The 26,929-nt window shown below is 46.6% G+C and overlaps 1 protein-coding gene across 1 annotated transcript; it reads right to left on the reverse strand.

The window, feature by feature from the left end:
* Window positions 1–6,873: 6,873 nt before the first annotated feature.
* LOC127203765 (carcinoembryonic antigen-related cell adhesion molecule 1-like) lies at window positions 6,874–21,279 on the reverse strand. Its single transcript, XM_051162624.1, has 9 exons — window positions 21,127–21,279; window positions 19,944–20,303; window positions 18,684–18,962; window positions 17,962–18,216; window positions 15,969–16,244; window positions 9,957–10,083; window positions 9,083–9,135; window positions 8,466–8,497; window positions 6,874–7,150 (listed from the first exon to the last, which is right to left on the reverse strand). Exons 1-9 carry the CDS (start codon window positions 21,188–21,190, stop codon window positions 7,031–7,033), a joined length of 1,566 nt encoding a protein of 521 aa, XP_051018581.1. The 5' UTR covers window positions 21,191–21,279; the 3' UTR covers window positions 6,874–7,030.
* Window positions 21,280–26,929: the final 5,650 nt, after the last annotated feature.

Genomic DNA, 26,929 nt, shown 5'->3' on the forward strand with positions numbered 1-26,929 from the left:
TCTTGTGGAAGTGTGGACTCGGAAGATATATTTATGGTTAGAAATTACTTGATTTTGATTAATCAAGAAGAAGTTGTCTGCACGAATACAAACTAGCCACATAAGCCTTTCAAAAACAGTTTTCACTAGCTGGTCTCAGGTGGGGAAAGCAGGATATTAGAAACGTGGAAGGAAAGCTCTCCTTTGCTTAAATGGGGGTGACTGCAGGCCAAGCAAGATCTGTCAGTCGCCTTCAATCTGTTACTGCAGGAAACTGAGCTGGGCAAGTAGCAAGAGCTGTGTAAACATGTACACGTGGTCAGATAGTGCTGGCTCTGCAGCTCAGTGGGTAGAGAGAGGGCCAGATCCCCAGGGCTGTGTAACATAAGGCGGTCAAGGCACACAGGCCTGTGGTGGGAGCTGTTCCAGAGGTGGGAGCTGGATGGTGAGGAGTTCAGGCTTACCCAGTCTCTAATTAATAAAAGAAAACTTCACTCTAAATATGATACTTGATTACATAGCAATAGTCCTTAAAAATTGGTGTTTTTGTATCCAATATATTGAATTAGGAACATATTTATCTTTAAAAATTGAGATGGGGCTGGAGAGATGAAGTGTACGGGCATGCACTGCCTTTCCCGAGGACTCCAGTGTGGTGTCCAGAGCCCATGTTAAGTAGCTCACAACAGCCTCTAACTCCAGATCCAGAAGGAGGTGGGATTTTGGACCTCTGAGGGCGCGGCACCCATGTGCACACACCCCTCCCCCTACCACATGTGTGCATGAATAAAACAGCACTGAGGGACAGGAGCGTTGCCGTGGCGCCGGCAGATGGAAGCATGTGCCACCAAGCCTGATGGCCTACCTGAGGGGATCCTTGGAACCCACATGGTGGAAGGAGAGAACTGGTTCTCATAAGTTGTTCTCTGACTTCCACAGTGCTGCTATGGCACCTGCCCCCTTCAATATAAGCACATGTACATAACGAGGAAGCAGATAATATTCAAATCTGTTGACATGTAACCTGGGTCTTGGTGTTGTGACTTTGTTTCTGTGGTGCTAGCCTCACACTGCACGCTTTCTTCATGTTAAGCATGTGTCCGCTTTCTGGACTACTCTCTACTCTGCACTTTTTTTGTGATAAGGGTCTTGCTGTGTGGCCTAGGCTGGTGTCAAACTCGTGGGTCCAAGTGATCCTCCTGCATCAGCCCCTCACTAGCTGGCAGGCACACCCTACACCATCAACTTACAGCCCGAGTTTTGGCAAGTGTGTAACTGCCATTTGAATTATGATGTATGATTTAACTTTCAAGTCTCTTTGAATACTTTCGCAATATATCCCACCTTCAAGTGTCAATTTAAAAATATTAAAATTTTTCTATGTGTGGCTTTTTTGTCTGCATGCTTGCCTGTGAACCACTTGTGTGCCTTGGTGCTTGGGGAAGCTAGAAAAGGGTGTTGGATCTCCCCGAACTGGAGTTATTGATGTTTGTGTGGGTGCTGGGAATGGCACATGGGTCCTCTGGAAAACCAGCTGGTCCTATTACCCTGATCCGTCTCTCAAGCCCCCCAAATGTGAATTCTTAGCACTATCAATTAGAATAGGCTACTCTTGGCAATTTAAATGGCCTCATGTACTCTTTGTGTTTCTGGCTTGCTGGGCACAGCACAATATTGTCAAAATTCATCTTTTCTTAAAAGATTTAATTATTTGAGTGAGTGTGTGTGTGTGTGTGTGTGTATGGTATGTGTGTCTCTGGCTGTATGGTGTTTGTGAGTGTGTATGGTGTGTATGTGAGCATATGCACATGCATGTGTGCACATGCACACAGAGGCCAGAAGAGGGTGTTTGACCCTCTGGTACTGGAGTCACAGGTGGTAGTGAGCCACCGACATGCCTGCTGGGAACCAAACTTGGCCCTTTGCTTGAACAGCAAGTAGTCCTAACCCTGAGCCATCTCACCACCTCCTCAGCTTCAGCCTCTTGAGATGGGGTTTTGCTCTGTTTACGATGCCTTAGACCTTCTGGTCAAGTGCTCAGGTGTGTGCCACAGGGCCTAGCAAGGGTCACACATTTCCTGTACACAGTTATCTCCTTAACAGTGGATTCGTGTTTTGGTCTATGGACATGTGATGATTGGTTCAGTTTACCTGCTGATGGACTTTTAAAAATTCTTGGTTGTTATAAATTGTGATGCTATGAGCATTCATGTGCAGCTCATGTGCCCATTTATTTTTTATTTTTTGGATAAATGGAGTGAGATGGCTTGGTTGTGGAAGTGTTTATTTGACTTAATGAGAAATTATCAAATTTTCTTTTAGAGTGGTTAAACCAGTCCACAGCACCATGAGTGTGGTCAGTCTTTTAAAATGCAGTTATTAGTCAACAGTTTCCCCCTGAGGACCTTCCGACCCGCACCTTGCAGAATAGCTCACTCACGTTCTGCCCGTCACGCTGAGTCCTCTTTCGCCCTCTGATCTTCCCCATCTTCCCTGGGCCTCAGGTCACGGGTTCCTGATGTGCAGAGGGTGTGACAATGACCTGGGAGGTCCCCAAAATACCCAAGGCCGAGTCTCTTGAACATATCGGCTCCTCTTCCCCAGGGATGGAGCAGACGTTAATGAATGGTGGAAAGTTTCCCTATGATGGACACCCAACCCTAGCTAAGAGCCGCGGCCCAGCTTCTGCCCACGCTAGCAGGGAGCCTCCATCTGACCACTGCCTCGGCTTCTTTCCTACTGACGTGACAATAAACCAAGAAAAGTGACTCAGGCATTTATTGAGGCTCACAGTTCAAGTCAGTCATGGCGGGAGAGTTAAGGTTGCAGGAGCTTGACGCACCTGGTCACATCCTATCTGCCCTCAGGAAGCAGACCGTGGCGGATGCGTGGTGTGACTCAGATTCTGTCTCCGCTTACACAGTCCAGGACACACTGCACAGGGAGGGGCCCTCACAAGGAAGTTGAGTCTCCCCACGTCCCTGTAACCAAGACAAGCCCTCGCAGACACTCTCCTAGGTTAACCTTATTTAAATAATCTCCCAGGTGAGCCTGGAGGCTGGTCTCCTAGGTGAGCCTAGACCCTCTCAGCGGACAGTTAACACTAACCATCCGAGCTGCCCGTTAATAGCATCTGGGGAGGTTAAAAATGGCCAGAGTTTGCATTGTTTTCCAGACCAACTAAATTAGAACTTGTGAACGGGGCCTGAGCGTCATTTCACAGATGTCTGAAGGATCCCAGTATGTAGCCATATTCTCTGTGCACTCCCTCTTCCGTGCTGGGGACTAAACAGAGCCGCACACGCCCAGGAAAGTGCTGCGTCACTGGGCTATCCCCTCAGCTCTTATTCCTCTGTCTCCTTGAGGTATTTGTCCCTTTCTAATTTTGCATTATTGCTAGTTTCTGTGTCTTCTGTCTTAGGGTTTTATGTTCTCTAGAGTAAGGCCCCATCTTCTCATTTCTATATCTTTTGTGAATATATACATCAGCCACCAGGAAAGCATTGCCAACCACACACTGTGTCCTGCCTGAATCTAATGTCCATACTTGAACGCTCTAGTGTGTGATCTATGTGAAGTTAATTATGGTGAAGGGTGCAGGTAGCCACGCTGAACATAATGGAGCAATGCTCTTTGGTGTCCACTTTTTAGGCATAGCACTGGAACTAAGATTTATATGTGCACATAGGGTAGAGGGGCAGGGACGTATAGAGAGACACATCTAATGAGGATTGAGGAGCTATGTGAGGGAGTGGTGGAGAAGTGAAAACGTGCTTGACATACAATGGATGGATGGATGGAAAAAATACATTAAGGGAGCCAGTCCTGATGCTCATGTCTTTAATCCCAGCACTTGGGAGTCAGATCTTTGTGAACAGGTCAGGCTAGTCTACAGAGCGAGTTCCAGGCTAGCCACAGCTATATAGGGAGACTCCGTTTCAAAATCAAACAAATAAACATACACATAAAATAAATTAAATCTAAAACAAAGAAATCAGTGTGTTGAGGGGGATGAGCTTTTTAAATGAGCATCTTGACTCATGTAATGCAGGTGCCATACATTCCAGGAAGAGGTAGGGGCATGAAATATCCTTGTAGGAGCCATCTTCAGAGGCCTTTGGAGCTGAGTGAAGGGTGGGAGGAGGAGACACACAAAGCACCCGAGGACTGGCTGGTGTCAGGGGGCACTATGTCGCTGGTGGATGCAACATGAATGACCCAGAAAGAAAAGCTGCCTGTGGTCTTAGATGACGTGAAGCTGAAGTGTGAGGGTAACACACCTTTGAATCCATCCCCGAAATGACAGTGACGTCATGCTGCTTCCAGTGTCCTGGGCATGGAAATGGGATGGGGGAAGGGCAGGCCATACATGCATGTCCACTGCTTGCAAGAGAAGACAATGAAATGATCGGCTAGCACTCAGTGGAATCAATGCATGGAAGTTACTCAGGTCAGAAGTTTAAGAGGACAGACAGGGAAAAGTAAGAAGGGTACAGGGGGTGCTGGAGAGAGTTCAGTGTGAGGGAACATGCAGAGATTTTTGTGACTTGAAAGCTGGAGCCACTTGGGTAGGAGGGGCTGTTCACTGTGGTGGAGAGGACCAGAGAGGCCTTTTATCCCTGTAATACCTCCTCTCCTACAGAGGATACCCAGCTCTTTCCAGGCAGGTTGAAGCTGGGCTTGTTGCTTGCACATACACTTTGCTAATAAGTGTGCAATGAATGTACTTAGCCGCTTCTTAGATGACCACATCAGAGAGCTGCTGTACACTTAGGAGGAGGCTCACTCTGGCTCCTGATCCAGCAGTTGTCTTCTGCCTGTAAGGAAGCCATTGTCCACAGGAGTATCAGGTGGGGCTCTGTCTCGGTCATGGAGCACGTGCCTGGCTTCCATGCTGAGCATGGCAGAAACAGGAACAAACAAACAAACGAACAAACAGAAAATCCCACAAAGTAGCGTCAATGATATATGATAATTATTTATTAGGAACATAGGACAAGTTTACAAAAAACTCAGATTTGTCTTTAGCCAAGCGAAAGGAAATAACCCAGCATAGCATGGGTGAAGCAAGATACACACAGGCTGGAAATCCCTGAAAGAAATCCCTGAGTGGGAGAATTCCTCAACAATTCTCTCGGAAGCCTGTTAGGCATGGCATGCGGCCAAACACTTAATATCCAATAAAATCTTTGCTTAATGGGCACAAAGAGGGCATACTTCTGAACAGAAGGTTCCTGAGACTACATCTGCCTTTCCTTCCCCTGCTGCTGGGACTCATCCCAGGTGGGAAAGGCAGGATTCTGAGGCTGGGGAAGGCCAGGGCTGGGCCAAAGCACTCTGCCAACAGCCTGCACTCAGTGGAGCACAGTGCAGAGCATTCTAGGTTGTAAACAATGCTTTTGGTTTTGGCTTGAGTGACTGTGTTCCTTTAAGGGCACATGACGCACGGAACAAACACACAGCAGCAGAGGCCAAGGTTTCCTGAGAGTGCAGGGCAGACAGGGAATGCGCAGGTAACAGGGTCTGGTGGCCTGTGAGGTAATCTCAGTGGGTGGGAGGTTACGGAAGGCTTTACTGTGAGAATGAAGCCTGTGCGGGCTACATGCTAACTCTCTCTCAACCAAAACCAAAACACAACAAAACAACAGCAAAAAAACAAGAAAAGAAAACAGATGTATAGGCAGAAAGCCCGCAGAAGCACAGCTGCAGCCCACCCCCAGATTCCAGAAACTGAGTTCGGTCTCTTTCTGGTGGGAATGAGGGGAAAGCCTGTTAAGCTGAGGACAGTTTGGTTAGAGTTTAAAAGAAAAAAATAAAAGCCAACAAGGCAGACAAGCTGGAAGTCTCAGTGTCAGCCTGGAGGAGGGATATGGCCTCAGGCAAGAGGCCAGCTGGAAGCCTGCACAGGGGTGCATGTGGGAGAGCTTCATGGAAAAATGAGGAAGCCCAAAATGCCAGAGAAAGATTGTACAGGCTCTGGCCAGTATCCAAAAGAAAAGGTGAAAACATGGAACAAGGGAAACTCAGGCTGTTCTCACTAATTCAGAAAAGTAGGAGACTTAGCCTCACACATGGCGGTGGTTCTGCAAGTGACTGCCTCGCTAGTCATTACTTTATCTTGGTTTGGAACTCATGATACAAAGAGCTGGAGAGACCAAGGGAGACAGGAGCCCAGTGACTTCTTTCCCCTAAGGTAGACTGATCCGCTCACATGAGTGAGGCAAGCCAGCAGCTACAAAATTCAAATACTGGGTTGTCTTATAAAGAGGAAAACGCCAATACCTCTGAATGTGATTTCCTTTCAAATAATTTCAACAGTCTACAAAGGGCATCTCTCTGTTCCCTTTTCAGATCCTGACGTCACCAGCCCCGTTTTTCCGGGCACCTCCTCTTAGGTGTTAGAGATGTCTTTGCTTCTGCATCCTGCTTTAGCCGTTGCTTGTGGATGCTGCCAAAGGGCTCTCCTAGCTGCTCGGAGTCGGTGCTCTAGAGAAGGGCTCAGGCGTAAAGCCACACGCTGTAGAGACCCTGACACGACAACTGTCAGGTGTGTAGGTTTCCCAGGGAACTACTGGCTGTCGGCCTGATCTTCCTGTGTGCGGTAGCTTCAAGTTGGGCTCTACAGAGATGGGAATGCCAACTTCCTGCTTTTACTTTTTTTGTTTGGTTTGGGTTTTTTTTTTTTTTTTTTTTTTTTTGCATAAGCACTTAGGTGAATGCCAAGGTTATGGAAATTCAAGTAAGACTCTGATAGGGCAGGACTTGGAGTTGGGGGAAGGATGATTGTGCTCTGATTAGGTCAGTTTAAAGCAAGTCTTGGTCAGGAAAGCGAAGGGGTGGGCAGTTTTGATGCCTCTGTCTCAGCCAGATCTTAATGCTGAGAAGGGTTGGGTTTCTTATAGGCTCCAGGACGGCAGCAGCCTGGAGCTGCCACAGTGTGTGTGTGTGTGTGTGTGTGTGTGTCCCCTCCTCTATATTGATACAGAGGTCACCTAATGAAGGAGAGAGTCTGGGAATGCATCATTGGTGCAGTCAGTAGCACAGATTGTGATTACTTCTTTTTTACTTCTGAATAAACCGTTTCTGTGGGTCTTGGAGAGGGAGAGGCTGAAGTTGGTCGTTTGGGTTGCTGGGCATTGAAGTCCAGGACAGAATATGTGATTTCATCCACCTGAAAGTAGGAGTGTTGGTCAGTGACATCAGTACCTCAGGTCAGAGCCTCACCTCGGTGGTGATCTAACACCACTGTGCTGTGGCCTCTGCCCACGCAAGTTAAGCTGTGGGAGAGGGCTCCTGTTACTCACTGCCTAACAGCCTGATGGCTGATCATTAGAGGACACAAGTTATGCTGCTGACACCACAGAACAGGGCGAGATGCAGTGGGAACAAAGCCAGAATCAACAGAGACATCCAGATGGGCTCCAGAACAGTGCTGAACACAAGCCAGATGTGTGTGAGGCTATGCACCCTCCTGATTGCATTGCTCTTTGTAGGGAGGTGACGGCAAAGTATGTGTGAGGGGGAGGACAGGCCATGATTTGTGTGCTCACTGTGGGTGTGCTCCACCTGTGAGAGTTCAGACTGGGAGAGCGGCCTTATGACTTAAAGCACTCTTCCAAACATGTGCGTGTGCTCTTTTGAAAGGCTGCAATAGATAGAACTTTGGTAAAATTGTCATAAGATGAAGAAGTAGGGTTTCAGACCCATTAGAGCAGAGCCCATCCTTTGATGTCAGTGCAGGTTCAGACTGAAGGAGAGCGCTGTGCTGCCGCCTGTGCAGGCAGTGCTGTGCACATGTCAACGTGTTTAACCCCTTTAGTCTCTTTCTGAGGCAGGCACCATTGCACAGGTGACAAGCCTGAGGATCAAAGAGCCCAAGCTCCCTAACAAGGGCCACAGATACTAGGGATCATAGGCAGGGGTGAAGCAGGGTAGGGTTCCTTACACACACACACACACACACACACACACGCACACGCACGCGCACGCACGCACACACACGCACACACACGCACGCGCACACACACACACACGCACACACACACACACCAAGCTCCCTAACAAGGGCCACAGATACTAGGGATCATAGGCAGGGATGGAGCAGAGTAGGGCTCCTTACACACACACACACACACACACACACACACACACACACACACACACCTGCATTAGACTCCTGAGGCTCTTTACTCTGAGGCACTGAGGAGTGGAGACGCAAACTGGATTTCACAGCGGTCTCTCCAAGAATACCTCATTCTCAGCCTGGTGTGGAGCACACATTTGTCATCCCAGCACATGAGAGGTTAAGGTGGGAAGATGGACATAAGTTCAAGGCCAGCCTAAGTTACATAGTTCAAGGGTAGCCAAGGCTGCATGGTGAGACCCTGTCTCAATAAACAAGCAAACAAACCAAAACAATACAGATAAACCATTTTCTTCAGAGACATTTCCATGAGCAAACAGCCAATGAAAGTGACAGTGATTACCTTCTTAGGAGAGTTGTCAGAGGGGCCCAGATCTAGGGGAGCAAGAGAGAGTGATCAGTACACTTATCAGTGATTCCTAGCAGGTGGAGGGTGGTGGGTGGTGGGGGAGGTGGCACGTAGTTAGTTCGAGAATTAACTTCCCTTAGAGTCTGGTCCAGACCCACTGCCGGAGTGTCAGAGAAGAAGCAGGACAGACCCATCTCTTTTCTCTCCAGTTCACAAGATGCCCCGAATTGATTCTTAGCAGCATGCCCCAGTGGCAAGGAGAACATAGAGGCCGCAGCACCCAGATATTCCACAAGACGAAGAAAGTCTCCCCAAGGGAGAATGCCAACATTTGTAATAGAGGCAGGAAGGAAGGCATTAGGATGGCCCCTAGAAACATGACTTCATTAGGCTTGTCTAGCCTAGGTGAAATGAGCCGTTCTCCAGGGCTGTCTCAGGCAACTCTTTTGTAGCTAGGAATGGTATGATTTATGGGATCCTTAGCACTGGAAGTGGAGATCCCTTCTGTAAAAATTCAGGAAGGAAGGTGTGGTCTATGAGCCCGGGATCCCCTGGCAGAGCAGGGTACATGGTAGAACATCCATTCTCATTATGTGAATGGCTTTACTTACTGTGATTGGAGGCTGAGGGTTTGTGCTCTTTGAGATCGCGATGGTCACTTCCCCTAAATAAATATCAGACACTGTGACTACTATTCCCACGTACAGGGCCTTTTCTCCTGGAGTTGGGGAGGACACTGTGGGCAGCTCATTCCTGGGAGCTCCTTGGTGTCAGTGATGCCCCATTACATCATGCTTGGCACTGCCTTCCCTCCTGTGCCTCATCCCTTACTCTAAGGGTGATCCCTGCCACAGTTCAGCCTTTCCTCTTGGCTGGTTCCAGGTTTGTTCTACTTTGTCCCTGGTGCTGCGACCACACCCAGGCCTGGTGATTTACTATCACTGAGCTGTGTCCCCAGTGATGCAGTTCTCTTATCTTTGATGCTTCTGCACCTGTCTTACTCTGCACCTGTCCTACTCTGCACCTGTCCTTTGTTTTCCATGGCTGGTCCAGCCTTCTTTTTTTTTTCCTACTCATTTTCTTGAGCAAGAGAACTTAATGCTGCTTCTTCATCTTAGAGTCTCTTCTCAACCTACCCCTGTCCCTTCTGCTGCTGTTGCTGTCAGCAGGACATGCTGCCTGCATCTTCTTGCTGCTCCTTGGAGTCCCTCACTTCTCTTTCTTCTTGGACCTTGGCTTCCTAACTAGAGAATAGAGGAACATAACTGAATGTGTCCTCTGTGTAGGCGGGAATGGCCTCCAAGAGACAGAGGGGCAGAGGGAGCATGAAGATGGGGAGGCTGAGCGCAGCGTCAGTGCTGAGAGGCAGAGGGCAGGAAAGGGGAGGAAGGGGTCCAGGTCATAGGCACAGGGAAAGAAGCCTTTGCCCACTCCCAAGCACGACACTAAGACTTGGAGAAAACAAAAGAGGAAAGACCGTCCTACCCGCCAGTCTTCCTGAAATGGAGGAAATACACCAGGGCTGCTACCAGAGCCACCACAGCCACAGCTCCGACCACAATGCCAGCAATGGCACCCCCAGAGAGGCCAGGACTTCCTTGTGATGGGTCAACTGTCAGGAAAAGAAAAGACAAGAAAGAGTAAAGTGAGAGTATTTTCCAGCGGTGTGTCCTGGAGAATTTTCAGCAGGAAGTGGTTTCTGTTTTCTCTTTTGGGGAATATATTTTCTGAGGGAAGGTTGATTGGGTGAGTTGACGTGTGAGGCTCTTGGCAACTGTCTCCTCCTCCCCGCCCCTCGCTGTGTTTCTAAGTTGCTTCTCCCTCTTCCTTCCAATCCTCTAATTCCATCCATTTCATCCAGGCAATCATGTGAAGCTATGGGAATGCGAGACAGGGGGATTGCTATTTTGTATGTTAAAACCTCCAGTGTTTTCAGGGCTACATCTGTTTCTCGGGGTCTCAGTTGTGGCAGCCATGTACAAGTGGTCTCTTGTGGCTACGATCTAATTGATGGAGGCCTACGATAGCTCAGTGTCCTGGCTCCTTTGCACAGAGACTATGCTTTCTGCAGCGGGGTGGGAGAGTAAGGTGAAGGCGGATGCCGTCAGGCCTCTTTCTCTCTGCTGGCGACTATGGGAAACTCAACCTCAACCTTGCAGAGACTCTGTTGGAAGTGTACTGCAATCAAACATGCGCCTTCTTCTCTGCTTCTTTGGGATCATATCTGTATGTGGTCTGAGGGCTAGCCCAGGCTCACCTTCACAGTCTAAGCCCATCCTAGCCACATCCTGGAGGATGAAAACTAGTAACTTACCACGTTTGAAATTTTGCATCAGTCCCACCCCCTTTTCTGTCTCATTTCTATTTAGTAGCCACGTGGTTTCACTTTTTAGATAACACGTGTCTCCCCATATCTCTTATGTAATAATACATTTCTTACCTCTTTACACTTTGTTGTATATATAACCACTGGCGGCTTGACCCTTGTCAGTCTGCTCAAGAGTGACTTTTAATGCTAATGCTGGCCGTTGTGACACAGCATTTGTCATGTGGCTGGCTCTGTGTTTGCATCTGGTTCCATTTATAGGATGAGTCTGTCACATTAAAATTATTTCCATCTAAAGGATGATGAAACTGAGCTTAGACTTTTTTCTTAAGTACGTAAATTTGAGTGGTTAGTCAGTTGTAGGAATGACTACAGCTGACGTTTATTTTACTTCTTGTGTGTGTTTGCCAAAAATGCTTCTTGATTATTATATTAAATCTTTAAAAACTACTATGAGGCAGGTGAAGGATGTAACGTAACCTAGAATCTTAGCACAGAGAGGCTGAGGCAGGAGGATTGTGAGTTTGAGAAGAGACGCCTGCCTCAAAAAGAGCTACCTCCAACTAGTGGAAGGAGGGAAGTAAAGATTAGCACAAAGATAAACAAAACAGACTAGAGTTACAGTATAGAAAGCTGATGCACCAGAAGTTGTTTTTTCAAAATGATATTGCCAACCTTTTCCCAGGTTCCCTTTGAAGAAAGAGATGGGCATTACTCTTCAGGGTAGTTAGATGCTAACTGTGTACGGCCGCGCTGTAATGGACAAAGTCCTAGAAGCCTGGGCTCTGCAGACATGGAAGCGTGCAGAGACATAACATTGAAGAGATGTATAACCAATAAGATTAAATTAACAAAAAATTTGACAAAATTTCAAAGCTGGATAAAAGTCTAGCTCAGTGTAAAAAAGGCCGCACATGGAAACTCACAGCCAACCCCCTACTCACTGGGAACACTGACAGCTTTCCCTCTAAGGTCAAGATGAACACAGGATGCTGATGGGACCACTTCTGTTCAAGAGACTCTTAGGAGTCCTACAGAGAACCATTAGGCTAGACAGTTAAATAAAAGGTGCCTGATTATAATGTGGTAAAAAATATACATATACATATATATATCTGTAGATGCCACAAACTTGCCTGTAGAAAATCCTGAACATTCTATAGAAAGTTCTCATAACTAAATGAGCAAACCCAGCAGGATTATTGGCTAACAAAATGAACATGCCAATATGTGCTGCTATTCCTGCACTAACCCTGACCAAAAACAACTAGGCCTCCCCTTTTCCCTGGCAGCACTGGAGACTGAACCTAGGGCCTCATGCAATTGTTCAGCCCCAGAGCAATAGCTCCAGCCTTAACAGTGAACAATTTGAAAGGAATTGTTTATGAGAGAACCCCCCTCCCCAAATTACTCAGAATCAACTCCACCAAAAAGAGAAAAGACTTGTGCCCAGAAAACTGTCAAGCACTTCTCTAAGAGAAAGTGGAAGCAGACAGGAAATGGAAGACATCAGGGATGGTGACCTGGAAGGCGTAAGTCTCATTGGTGTTGCTGCTCTGGAGTTCTGGGGCCTTGTGCATGGTAAGCTGTATTCCAAGCCCTGCCTTTTAATTGTTATTTTGAAACAGGGTGTCACTAATTTACTCAGGCTGGCTTTGAACCAGATATGTTAGGCACCCTGAGTTTATACTGTTGCCTCAGCTTCTGGAATTACAGACACGAGCCTAGAAAGAAGTTGTTGTTATTGTTTTTTAAATAGATGACAGTATTACTAAAAGTAGTCTATCAATTCTATGCGCATCAGATTAAAATCCCAGTGGCATTTTATACAGAAATAGAAAAGTCCATTCTAGCTGCCCTAAAATCACTATACAGCCCAGGCTGGCTTCAAACGCTCAGAGATCCACCTATCTCTCTTCTCAGAGTCGGAGTTAGATGCAAGCGCCACCACATCTAGTCTTAAAAGTGTCCTGAAAAATAACAAAATTGCAAGATATCCTTCATGATTTCATAATTTTAGCACAAATCTGCAGTAATCAAACCAGTCTGACATAAAGGCAGAGATATAGATCAGTAAAGTAGAACGGACAGCCCGGAACTGCTCGTATACGCTGGCCAAGGACCGCATTACAGCTGCTTGGTACATGATAACTGTGTATATTATAGAGCACGGATTGGAGAGGATGGCGTATCCATGCCCATCCCTTCATATGTCATTTTTTTTTTGGTTTGTTAGAACATTCATCTCTGCTGTTGAGAGACAGAGTTAATTGGTTTAAAACAGTTGTTCTATTGAGTTACATAACTTGGAAGTCATTTTTGCTGTCCAACCGCACCTGTGACCGGATGAGCTTTGATTAGGCCGCTAAAACAGTTGAATGAGAGAAGGACATTCTTTTAAGCAGCGGATGCTGGGACAGTGGGGTATCTAGGCAAAAGAGTGAAGCTGAACCCTCACCTAGCATCATGTAAAAAACCAGCTCTAGGGAATCAAAGACCTTAATATCAGAGTCCAAAACCATAAAATATTTAGAGAGCAGGATGAAAGCCTCTTGGAACTGGATTTGGCATGGTTTCTTTGCCATGATACCAGATACACAGGCAACAACAAATGGATAAATTTGACTTTAGAAGAATTTAAAGTGTTTGTGCATCAGAGGATGCTGTCAGCCATATCAAGGTGTCTGTGGCGTTTTTCACAATCATCAAGGCATAGACACTAAACATTTATCAGTGGATGAATGAGTAAAGAAAACGTGATGTCTATTCCCATGGCGGTGCTGTTAGCCTTTTTAAATGAAGTTGGTTCTGTCAGTGTGATTATGTGACAGAACCTAGAGGACGTGATGCCGAGAGAGACAAGCCACGCACAGAAGACAACACCACACGGCCTCATTCATGGGAATCTCAAAAATCTCTGTGGGAGTAGAGAGCGGACTAAAGGTTTCCAGCAGAGGCTGAGGGGTAGCAGGAGGGAATGGGGATTTACTGGCCACAGGGTTTAAGATAGACCAGGAGCTTTAAGTTTTGAGAGACATGACACAGCAGAAGAATTACAGTCCATCACAACGGGTTGTAGAGAAATGAACAATACATTTCAAATGTCTTAGCATGATAAAGGAAGAAATAGATGGGTTAATTAACTTGGTTTAATCATTCCAAGTTGTATCTAGATATTATTTCTTCTAACTGTATTCAATTATTGTGTCAATTAAAAAACATTAGTAACAACAAACAAAGGACTTTAGCAGGGAAGTGAAAAGCCCACTTCCAAAATGGCATAAAATTCTTGTAAATAAAACTTCTGACAGTCGGATATGGTGGCGCACGCCTTTAATCCCAGCAGAGGCAGGTGGAGCTCTATGAGTTCAAGGCCAGCCTGGTCTACAAAGTGAGTCTAGGACAGTCAGGGCTACACAGAGAGACCCTGTCTCGACAAACAAACAAACAAAATCTGACAAGAGGTTAATGTTCAGAATGTATAAGAAACTCCAACATTAGCAAAAACAAACAAACGCAAAACCCAACCCAACTGAAAAACAAGAAAAAGACTTGAACAGATACTTTAAAAAAAAAAAAAGTACGTCAATGAGAAAGTTAGGGAAATGTTCTGGTCCACTTCTCATTCATTAGCAAAACCACAGTAAAATATCACCCCACATGTCTTAGGATGGATACCATTAAAGACAAAAACAGAAAACAAGAGTTTTGGAATATATAGCAAAATGGGAGTTCTTGGGCACCGCTGAATGGGAGGGTAAAATGTAACCATGAGACATGGCACTGTGGCTCCTTGACAAAAGTCAAAGATTTGCATTCACGTTAATTCTACATCCAGGACTGTAGGGGGTGGAATAGATTAACAAGAAGTTTTGGAAATGACAGTGGCGGTGCTTACACAGCAATATGGATATACGTTATGCCACTGAACTATATGCTTTAGCATTTCTAAAGTGGTAAATCTTAAAATTAAAAACATTATATGTATGGGTGGTTTTCCTGCGTGCATGTCTGTACACCACATGCAAGCCTTATACCAGAAGAGGACAGAAGAGGGGGCTGAATGCCTTGGAACTGCAGTTATGAGTCATGAGCTGCCAGGTGGGTGCTGAGGACTGAACCCCGTCTTTTCAAAGAGCAGCCAGTACTCTTAGCTGTTGAGCCATCTCTCTAGTTCCACAAACCATAAACATGGGTGTGGAACACACACACACACACACACACACACACACACACACACACACACACAGTAAATGCAAATGTAATAAGAAACTCAATATAGGTTCTTTCACTCTATGGAATTTACATTTATGGATCAAACAAACCTTGGATCCAAACTACTCAGAAAAAAATATGTTGACAGCAAAAAAAAAAAGAAAAAAGAAAAAAAAAATGCATGGTTTCCTTCGGTCCATGACCTTAACTTAGTATCTATGCAGTATTCATATTAGGTATGGAAATAATCTAAAGGTTTCAGTGTGTGCAGAGTAACATGAATATTTTTAGTAGAGTCTAAGGTTAATTGTGTGTTTGATTCAGACCCCAACCTCTTCATCACTTTGCATTCTTCCTTGCTGTACTGAGAGCTGTTCTTGCTGCTGCTGTTATTGACAGGGTCTCACGGTGTAGCCCGGGCTGGCCTTGTACTCTATTCCTCCACAGGGCCTCACGGTGTAGCCCGGGCTGGCCTTGTACTCTATTCCTCCACAGGGTCTCACGGTGTAGCCTGGGCTGGCCTTGTACTCTATTCCTCCACAGGGCCTCACGGTGTAGCCCGGGCTGGCCTTGTACTCTATTCCTCCACAGGGTCTCACGGTGTAGCCCGGGCTGGCCTTGTACTCTATTCCTCCGCTTCCTTCTCTCTCTCCTCTCTCTCTCTCTGAGACAGGGTCTCACTACGTAGCCTGTAGTCACCTGGAACTTGCTGTGTAGACAAGGCTGGTTGGTAACTCATAGTGATCCACCTGTCTCTGCCTCTGGAATGCTGGGGTTAAAGGTGTGCAGCACCATGCGCAGCGTGCTTTGTGTTTTATCATGAGATCCACATGCACCCGTCGTCGTGGTGGCTGTAGTTTTCTTCTTGTAAATTTAACTCATTTGCACATCCTTGATTTTAAAAATTGCCCCCACCCCCAACACTATAGAGTAGGAAGGGTAGAGAGGTTACTCACATATTATGTCCAGCTGGATTCGGTCACTCCTCTGGAAACTGACTGGATTGGAGACCTCACACTGATACTCCCCGGCATCCTCCCTCTTGACAGGATCTATTCTGAGGGTGCTGTTGCTGTGGGAGAGTGTCATCCTCTCTGTGAGATGCAGACTCTGGCTATTGAAGAACCAATAGATGGAGATCCCAGTGTCATTTGAGAAGCAGGTCAGGGACACAGAGTCCATTTCTTTGACTGTGGTGTTGAGGACTTGAATGAAGGGCCGAGTCACGGGCTCTGTGGACAAACAGAGGAGGGGACCAGCTGAGAGTCCTTCATCCTCAGAGATCTCAGCCAGCTCACAGGGCCCACAGAATATGTGGCCCTCTTGCAAAGTTGCATGTTTGGGTTCAAGGTACAATCTGTAAGGAGAGAGCTGTACTTTCCTCCTACCCAGCTCACCCACAGTGACCCCTGACTCAGGATATTTGTGTAGATTCCTCATTAAGAACATCTTCAGCCCACGTGTTCAAAAAATCTCACCAGGGGGATTGTTTTTCCATTAATTTTTTTTGTGTGCAAATTCTTGCTTATACTTTGTATGAGTGTGAATAGTCAGGTACCTCCATTATAAAATAGCTTTCTGTTTCCTTATCATTAAATAATTTGTCATGAGATTAAGATAGCCCAGCCAATCTTAAAGACATTAAAGTCTAGACCTCAGGACTGGGAGAAATTCCAATCTAAAGAATTTCTGCTTGAAGAAAAATGTTATTTCCTTGCCCCATGATACTGATTAAATACTACAGTGAAGAAATGCATGGCTAAGTGTTAACAGCAGCTTGCCACTGCAGTCTTCACTACTTTTTTTTTTTTTTTTTTTAAGATGAAGTCTCACTGTACAGTCCTGCCTGGCCTGCAACTTGTTAGCCTTAAACTCACTCAGCCTCCTGAGTGCTGAAATGACAGGTGTGTGCCACCACCTTTGGACCTTACCACAAATATCTCTTGGTACTTTCCATGTCCATCCCCTTACAGGGAGACTCAACATAAAGGTCCCTAGTCTCCAAGCCAGTGTACTTCTCTGTTCTTAGTGACCAACACATGCGCTGGTGTCCAGAGATCACACGGCTGGACTTCAGAGCCAGGACACAGTGCAAAGCCAACTCACCCAAAGTTCACTTCGCCATCGTCCTGATCCTGACCACAAGGACTCTCAGATGTCCATTAGTGACATTTTATTTTACTTTTTTTTCCCCCAGGCAGAGTTTCACCAGGCTTTGGCTGGCCTGGAACTCGATATGTAGATCAGGCTGGCCTTGAACTTAAAAATATCCACCTGCCTCTCCCTTCTTAGTGCCTGGATTAAAGGTGTGCACCGCCATACTCAGCCGAGCCTACATCTGTTTTTTAAGCCTTGCGAAGAGTAAGCGGAAGAGCACCATCAAATCCCTAGCGGCATGGCTTACCCTGACTCAGAACCCGGCCCTCAGGCACCCTCTGTACCCCCTCCTCCCACCCTGCAGAGCCAGCCACCTGCTGAGACAGGGGCAGAGCTTCGAGTGGAGCTCTGAGCTGTTGGTCCCCATCTGTGGGGACTTTTCTCCTCTCGTTTGGAGAAAAAGAATGTGAGCACAGTTCAAAACTCTGGTTGTTCCTTCTAGGTCAGGGAGGTCATAAACGGAAAATGGAGGTGACAGAAGGCATGGGCTAGTGATAGAGAGGAATCTCTTTGACCTTAGGTCTCTCCCTCCCCTGGAGTCCCTCGCAGCACCTCTGAGGCTTTTCAAGGCCAAGAGAACCGCCTCAATTCCAAGATCAATCCCTGATAATCCAGGAGACATCAGAGAACGGGAGAGGATTATACATAGGGTTGGAGGAGGAAGCTCCAGGGAGGATTGAGTTTTGCTTGTTCCCATAGACAAAGGCCAGAGACTAAATTGTTCTGCATCTTCCCAGAAAACCAAAAGACTCCACTCCAAACCTGGTGCTGGTATTTCAGAGGTTCACTTACCAAGGGCTGTGATGTTCTTGACTGTGGTCCTATTGAGGCCAGTGACAGAGTTGTGGACGAGGCAGGCATAGGCCCCACTATTATTAGTAGAGAGGTTTGGGATAAAGAGCTCTTGGGAGGATGGCAGGGGCTTCCCATCGAAAAGCCATGAGTACCGTGCCGGCGGGTTAGAGGCCGCGTGGCAGGACAGGCTGACGTTGGCCCCTACATGGAAGTGGCTATCTGAAGGGGATATAACCGGGGCGTCCGGACCATCTGGGGCAAACAGAATAAAGCCACATGTGATGTCAGCAGAGGGAAGGGGGAAATCCTGGTCTGTGGGAGGCCATGGTATCTGTGCTACAACCTCAGGTCAGCAGGTCCCAGCCAGAGCTGGGGTGCAGATTAGTAGAAGAGTACTCGTGTAGTCTGCACAGGCCGTGACCCATCCCCAGCACACACACAACAGCCCCACTGGACACTCACATGTGTCCTGAGCCTGAGTCTGGGATGTTGTCTGCGTCTCCATCACCCTGAGCCTCTCTAGACAGGAGAAGTGCCCCCAGCCCATTCTAGCTCAATGCTGGGCCTGGCTGCAAGTCCTGGGCTAGGCCAGGATGCCCTGTCCTGCCTAGGTATCTGTGTGCTGGGTCTGTAACGGGAACCCAGGAGCAGCCAAGTGCCCTGGCTCTAGCCTTCTGCATTTAGGCAGTTGCAGCAATTATGGGACAGAAATTACTCACAGGTGATGTTCAGGTTGAACGGATCACTTAGGCTGGCACTCACTGGATTCCAGGTTTCACACTCATAGGGTCCTATGTCAGTCCTCACGACAGTGAGTAAAGTAAGAGTCCTGTTGTCCTCAGAAAGCCGCAGCCTGTCACTTTCTGAGAGGCTTTGACCATTTCTCCTCCACAGGTAGGTTGTATTCTGAGTCTCAGGTTCACACAGTAATGAGACTGAGTCCTCACCCTCCATGGGATTTGAGTTGTTGCTTGTGATTCTGGGCTTGGGTAACGGAGCTGTACAGACAACAGAGAGAAGACGGCCTTGGATGGTACCTCTGAGCCTTGCACAGGTGTCTTTTAACCAGTGCTGGTTTCTTATCTCCCTGCCAACCCAGATCCTTAAAGAACCAGGCAGGAGGCAATTATAGGCAGATGGAGTAGCTGGGCTTTCTCATGAGTGAACTGAGCTGCAGTTTGGATGGACAGATGGACACATAGTAAACGGTCATTGCCGTGCCTGCATGTTAACCTTAGATACGAACAATGACCTGACCTTTCATAAGCCAGCATCTATTACTATTTGCCAGCAGGAGCTAATCCCTGAGCTGGACACCCTGGAGGGCAAGGAGCTGCCAGCTGCCCACTGTTTTCTCCTATCTCTTTAGGGCTCTTGACCTTCTGCAAAGTCTCAGAGGACCATTGGAACAGCTGGCTGGTTGTCTTCCACACCTCTCCACCTGTGCTGAGCACAGAGTCTCAGGTGGAGATGCTCAGGGGACCTACCTCAGACACGGCTCCCTTCTAGGCTGACTGTCAACAGGCTACCAGCCTACAGTCAATCACTGTACCCTGTTAGCTCTAACTGGAGGTCAAATTCCAACCCAGTCCACCAGCTTCCTAGGGTTCCTGGAGCCCAGGCTGGGACAGAGGACTGGAGCAAAGCTCCCTGGTGCTCACCTCTCTGTGAAAATCTCATGGTGGCCTCAGCCAGGCCCTGCCTGAGTCCAGAAGGGTCTCTCTCAAGGCTATGCTCAGGATGAGCATCCTGAGATACTGGGCAGAGTCTGACATCCATGGACGGAGTTACCTCGCCATCTCTTCTAGTGAGGCATCCTGACTTATTGCTGTTTGTCTCCACTCTATGTGTCCTGAACTAAATGCTCAAACCACAATATGGGGAACGTAGTGCGGAGTCCTCTAGGACTGACAATCCTAGGTGGGAAGTGGGATTAGCTCCCCCCTCCCCAGCCCCAGAGGTTTCAGAGAGTTACTTACGGTGCACATGGACTCGCACAGACACCTGTGTAGGATCATAGGCTTTATCTAACATATTTAGTGAGTAGGTTCCTGCATCGTTTACAGTGACATTCCGGAGGAGCAGGGTTCCATTGGGGTAGATTGTCTCTCTGCCACTGTATGCAGGCCCTGTTTTAATTGTATTATCGGATACTAGAAAACGTGCGATTTCATTGCTCGTAACTGTAGTGTCTCCCTTGTACCAGTAAAAGACCTGGAGTCCCTCTGGCAGACGGTGGACAAGGAGATAAACGCTCTTTCCCTCGGCAACGAGGGGCGGCACAGCTTCAACGGTGACTTGTGCAGTGGCGGGAGAGTTCCAGCAGGTTAAAAGTGAGGCTGAGAGGACAGAGAGAAACACCTATCACTATCAGGACCTTTGCATTCGGTAGAGATTTGAGACCTGAGTGTGTTTAACTCTCAGCCTTGTGTGTGTGTGTGTGTGTGTGTGTGTGTGTGTGTGTGTGTGTGTGTGTGTGTCCTAGTGGGTGGTGGCCAACAGCGTCACCTCCACTCCTCAGTAGCCCTGAATCTTTCCTCTGTATGGAACTTTCTCAGGTGTTCTCACAGCTCACCCCTCACTGCCCTCAGATCCCTGCTCACACTCAGAATCTTTGCGGAGGGGAGGGCATGTCTTCTGTGACCTCCTCCTCTAAAGAGCCTGTGCATTCATTTTCAGAGCCTTCCCTGCTCCGTTTCTTCTCAAGTGCTTGTCACCCCCCCCCCCTTCTAAATGTCCTTCCTGCTCTGTCCTCCTGCACACTGGAACTAGGACTTTGTGGGGAGGACTAGGTTGATCTTGGTTTAAACCTCACTGCCTGGAACAGGCTCAGAGACTGTGTGCCAATCAGTGTCCCGGAGCCTAGGGTTTATTTGCTGTGATGCTGTTTACTTGTCCCTGTTTGATTGTTACTTGGAGAGTCACCCTGGCAGAGGTGTGGCTGTCGGTCTTCAGGACACAGTGGCAGGTGCTGATAAACTTGCTAGAGGGAACAAGGGAGTCTCTCCTCCCCACTTACCAAGTCAGTCACTAAGCTTCCTGTTGCGCTCAGGCTCCAAGCAGAAGCCTGATGTCCCTTCCCGGGTTCCTTCCCCCTCTCAGAAGACCCCCATCCACTCTCTGAGCTCCCCTGCTCTCCACTCCCGAGGAATGTCTCCCTACCTGTGAGCAGGAGCCCCCTCCAGGGGATCTGCCCTTTGTGGAGAGGGGCTGAGGCGAGCTCCATACTCTGCTGCCTGCTGGGCTCTTCCTCTGGGGAAGAGATTGGGCTCCAACACTGCCTTCAAGCCTGGCTGCTCTGCTGTCTCTGCTTTATCTTCCAGAACTGAGCCTCCTCCCAGAGGAGGGCCCAGAGTCACGTGGGCTGGGGGTGGAGTCTGCATCTCTGGCGTTGTCCTGTTCTTCTGGCAGTGCTGGCCTCCCATCCTTCTATCCCTTGCTCTCTGGTTCAGTGTTCTAGAACATCCTGTGAGCAGCAAGGCTGAGAAGTGTCCTGTGCCCTGAGAGAAGAGCAGCTCGCCCACCCAGGCCTGACCTCTGCTGTGTCTTGCTTGGGTCTGTTGGCACCAGCAGGAGCCCCTGCACTTCCTATAGCCGAGTGACACAAAAGCCCAGCGGAGCCCAGTGTGCCCTGCGTTCTCAATGCTTGGGGAAGGCGGGATTTACCCCAGGCAGGAAGTGGCAGAGTTGTCCCTGTGGCAGAGTCAGGAAAGGACTAGCTGACTCGGTAGGGCCCCATCAGTCGTTCTTGGTGTCACCAGTCACATGTCTTATCCAGAGATACAAGTTGTCTCAGGGGATTCATATCCTGGGTACGCAGGAGGAGGTGACCTGTGTGCTCCGTCTTCCTATGGAAGGTACCAGGGAGGACCCCCACCCGCAGCTTCCTGTGTCTGCGCATGCCCTCCCTCACCTTTCCGGGATGCCTTTGCTCTCCTTGGTGATTGGCCTGCCATCTCCCCGTCTTTCCCCATGGATGATGCGAGTGGGGGAGGGGCTGCATCGGGTCTCCTGGCAGGAAGGGGTTCTCAGAGGCACAGGAAAAGAGCCCGCGGGACACAGCGCGATTATGTGAGGGAGCTCCAGTTCTAGGATGGAAACCAGGCTGCAGGGTAGGTTCAGGCCTCAAAGAGTTTCCCCTGGTCCAATGTCGCCCCCTTGCTGTTCAGGAGGAGAGCTGCAGTTCACGTCTGGGCTGCCCCAAGGATGGTCACCAGGCTTCCAAAGCTGTGCAGGAGCTGAGCACCAAGTCTCCCAAGAAAGGTCCCAGGAGCTAGTGAGCCTTTTGCTAGAGACTGCTACAGTAGTGAATTGAGCCTCGCCGCCATTTTGGTCCGCAGTTCCACGATGACAACGATGTTGACTCCGCTTCCCCATGGGCCTGTTAGCGTATGAGTACATCTTGTTCAGGGGCAGGGATATCCAAGTCCTTTGCTTACTCTAAAATTTCTTTATTCTGATTTTTAAATTTTAAACATTCATCCTCCAACAATAACACATTTTAGAATTATAACATAAAATGAAAATAACTCTGCAAGCCCGCCATACCTCTCCTATTTTTTGTTTTTTGTTGTTTTGTTGTTTTTGTTTTTTGAGACAAGATTTCTCTGTGTAGCCTTGGCTGTCCTGGACTTGCTTCGTAGACCAGGCTGGCCTCGAACTCACAGAGATCCTTCTGCCTCTGCCTCCCGAGTGGGAAAAGGGCGTGTGCCACCACGCCAGGCTCCTTTCTGTATTAAATGGAGCAACAGGACTCATGGGAAGGCAAATATCTGTATGGTAGGGTACAGGGTCTCCGGATGTATGCTCAGTGAAATAGCTGAGTCCTATGGTATTTCTGAGTTTTTGAGGGACTTCCACACAGCTTTATATAATGACTGTGCTAATTTGCATGCCCAACAGCAGTGAATGAGTGTTCCTCTTTCTCCACATCCTCTCCTACATCTGTTGTCAGTTACTTTGATTGTAGCCATTCTAACTGGTGCGGGCTGGTAGCTCACTGTAGTTTTAATTTGCATTTCCCTCATGACTATCAGTTTTTTCCCCGTGAGGTGTGCCAGCTATTTATTCTGAACACAAAAGCCATATCTTATATATAATTTACAAATATGTTTTTCTTTCCTGTAGATTATTTCAATTTGTAGTTTTAATTCATAAACTTACTGTCTTGGGTTTACTACACACGACTGTACATGATTGAAGAAAGCCAGGACAGGAACTCAAGCAGGGCAGGAACCTGGGGGCGGGAGCTGATGCAGAGGCCACGGAGGATGCTGCTTACTGGCTTGCTTCCCATGGTTTGCTCAGCCTGCTTTCTTATAGAACCCAGAACCACCAGCCAGGGATGGCCCCACCCACAATGGCCTGGGCCCGCCCCCATCAATCACTAATTAGGAAAATGCTCTTCAGGCTTGTCCACAGCCCGACTTTTATGGAGACATTTTCTCAGTTGGTGTTCCCTCCTGTCACATGACACTAGCCCGTGTCAAGTTGACATAAAATTAATAAGTAAATTTGACTAAAGCATGAAGGCCAATACTCATCCACAGAACTAACTCTAGTTCCTTATAGTTCATTCTTCTAGAATTTAAAAGCAAATTAATTTTTCACATCTGGAAGTGTTTTGCAAGTGTCCAGAACATGGTGTGTCCTTCTGCTCCTCAGAAAGCCCTTGGGAGGTAGACCAGTTCTCTATTCTTTTTGTCTTTTTCAAGGTTTCAAAGGAAGGGTCAGGGGAGACAGTTTTGTGTTCTAAGCACTTGTTGTTGTTGTTATTGTTATTATTATTATTCAAATAGTTAACAGGTTTGGAACCATGTACTTTAAAGAAAGTATTTAAAATTCATTATTTGACAAGTCAACAGACACATTTCAATGAATTTTGGTCTTACGCGAACCCAATATTCTCTCTCCACTTCCCGTACCTGCTAAACTCTTCTTCCTAAAATGCTCTCTTACTGCATAGTTCACATGTGTATATGTAATTTATTATTGTTCTATGTCCTCTGTGTGTGTTTACCTGTGTGTGTGTGTGTGTGTGTGTGTGTGTGTGTGTGTGTGTGTACACACCACAGTGTGCAGAGCTCAGATGATAATTTTCAGCAGTCAGCTCTCTCCTTCTGTCTTTACATGAATTCTGGAGATGACTCTCAGATCACCAGACTTGCCTCTATCTTTCCTGTGTGTTATATACTGTGTTTAATTAGGGATTCTTATGTGAGCATGGATGGTGGGGTGCTTAGTTATTGTAGCCTAGGCAATTCAGCACTAACAAAAATGTTCCCCCATCCCTTAGTAGCCCTTAGTTGCCAGTGGTTTCTCAAGAAGGGGTGTGGCTTCTCAAGCCCTAGCTGGTCCATGGTGTGCTGTTGATGAGCCAGTCTTACACAGGTCTTGTGCTGCTGTGATTTCATGAGTTTATGGTCATATTGTGTGAGAGAAACAGCATTTTGCCTCACTCCTGTCCAACCTTCAGGCCTTACATTGTTTTGTCTCTACTGTTACATGATGTTCCCTGAGCTGCAGAGTGGACTGTATAGGAGTTCTGTGTTGGCATAAGGTTGCTGTGTGATTCAAATGCTGATTTCTATAGCCCCCATATCTGGTCGCAAGCATTGTTCTGAGTATCTCCTGGCTCAATAAGCTTTACTCTCCAATTGTCCTCTTGTATGCCAATAAAGTAGCTTACAGCAATCGCTGAGCAGGGGAGAGAATAGGCCTGGGCATTCTGCCTGGTAGGGGAGGAGGCCTTAGAAGAGGAAGTGAGGGATTTGTCCACAGGGAGAGGTGCAGGAGAGATGAAGATTCGGCTGGAGTAAAGAAAGAACTGAAAATCAAGTATGTAGGCTTTGAACTTTTACAAACCTCCTTTATTTGGGGTTCTTTAATGCCTATACCTGCCTTGCAACCCACCTACCCTATATAAGAGAGAAAAGAGGTTAGCAGGGTCAGGAGAAGTAGACCTTTTTAGACTCAGTTTCTTGGAATAATTTCACTCGTTATCAGGATTCTAGAAGACCTGTTAAACAGCTTTGCAGTTTCTAAAGTAATTCAGCAAAGGTGACACAACTGCAGCACCTGGAACCCAGAACTCAACGTGTTCTCTGGAGCGTTTCTTGCTAAGAGAGTCTCCAAGTAGAGTGATCAACAGCCAAACTATGAAAAAAAAAAAAAAACCAAAAGCCAAGCTTTTATATATATATATATATATATATATATATATATATATATATATATATAATTTTTTTTTCCTCTCAAAGTCTGTGTTAGGATGTTTATCAGCTGGCAAAGACTATGCCCCCTCAAGAGGCGGCTCCTTTCCTAGCAGACAAACACCATGGTGTTCTCTCACAAGTCTGTTTCCAGTGGATAAACACTGCACACCCTCACACAAATCTTTTTCACATCTCACACTTGGGATCAAAACAAAAACACGTTTACATCTACTACATATCCCCCTTTCTATTAAAAAAAACCATTTTTCTCTATCATTAGTATACTATATATAATAAGAATAATTATGAGAATTAACAGATAAAAATTACATTTCTAAGGTCCAGTCCATTCGTTTTTGACAATCTTGGAGAAAGTATTCTACCATCTATCCTATCCTAGTCAGTCGTATTCTAGTGTCCAGAGTTTTCCTAAATTACTTTGTTATCAGAACTTACAATTATCAGCCTAAAAACATGATTTTTAGCTCCTAAACTACTAAAGCTTAGTCATTGTAATACTATGGCTGTCTGGTCTTCAACCCCACCAGAAACTTAAGAAGGAAATATTATCTAATGTAGGAAGTGCAGGCAAGCAGCTTCCAAAGGTATAGACATGACAGAGACAGTTCACTGCCTGGACAGTCATCAAAGGCTTTTATGTATTGTTGGGGCATCCAGTCTTCAGCCTACCAGCCCAGAAAATCTGGCAGACTTTTCTATGAAGCAGGAATTTTGAAGGACTGGCCCACCTAGTCTCTGCAGAGTTGGGCAGTCAGTTTCCCAGTGTTCACAGTTTGGACAGTCAGACTGCTATCAACAGTAGAGATAAGAACAGGTTTTTTGGTCCAGTGGCTATTTTGCCACATTTGTTTCTTTGATGCCCATCATCTTCACTGAAGTAGATTGGAGATGCTGCCAGGAGCAGATGTGTCTCTCTGTCAGGACAGGCCTTTATTGTTAAATGTCATATTCTGTATCTCTCTGAAGTGTTTGAAGACCATCTATCTACGTATGATAGTGCATAATCATACCTGTCCATCTACCTGTCTATCCATGTATATCTAAATAGACAAACACTGCTTGTTTCTAGACATGTGCTCTCTGCTTAACCTACCTGAGTATCATCTATCTATGTGTATGTGTGTGTGTGTGTGTGTATATCAATTTATCTATCTCAATATACCTAAATAGACAAACATTGCTTGGTTCTATGTACTATCTGCTTAACCTTGAAGCATGTACAAGAGACTAAATAAAGCTTATTCTTGCAGTTAACTAAACTAGTATCTGAAAGACTACAAGTAAGATTTATACGTGACTAAGTACTAACTTGCATCTCCAACCATCCTACACAGTTTGCAGTAGTTAGCTTTCATAGGACTAGAACTTTACTTCACCTTTTCAAGTGAATTGCATATGTACAGTACATTAAGCAAAAGTTGAACAAAATAATCTTAAATTTCTATAAATATACAATACCAATGTAAAATATTTGAAGCTAGTAGATTCAATAATCTATGCTTTATCCAATAATTATATATCCTCCCTATTTCTCATTCCCTTTCCCCCTCCTTTCAATAACACTAAATAGGAGAGAAGGAAGGATAGAGGGGAGAAAGAAAGAAGTCCCTAAATGTAGCCTTTACTAACTTACAACCAACCCCACTAGATAATAACAAACATTGGTAACCCACCAAAAACACCCACCCCATCTATTGGGAATGAGGGCATCATGTTCTTAAAATTGCTTT

This window comes from Acomys russatus, chromosome 19 (genome assembly GCF_903995435.1).
Source record: "Acomys russatus chromosome 19, mAcoRus1.1, whole genome shotgun sequence".
In the NCBI taxonomy this organism is placed as follows: Eukaryota; Metazoa; Chordata; class Mammalia; order Rodentia; family Muridae; genus Acomys; species Acomys russatus.

Bases quoted from the DNA above. Each gene is read 5' to 3' on its own strand.
- LOC127203765 (XM_051162624.1), bottom strand. From the start codon at position 21,190: ATGGAGCTCGCCTCAGCCCCTCTCCACAAAGGGCAGATCCCCTGGAGG. The intron at 20,304-21,126 runs GTAGGGAGACAT...CTGTCCTCTCAG, and splicing joins GAGGGGGCTCCTGCTCACAG to CCTCACTTTTAACCTGCTGG. The intron at 18,217-18,683 runs GTGAGTAATTTC...TGTTTGCCCCAG, and splicing joins GTTCAACCTGAACATCACCT to ATGGTCCGGACGCCCCGGTT.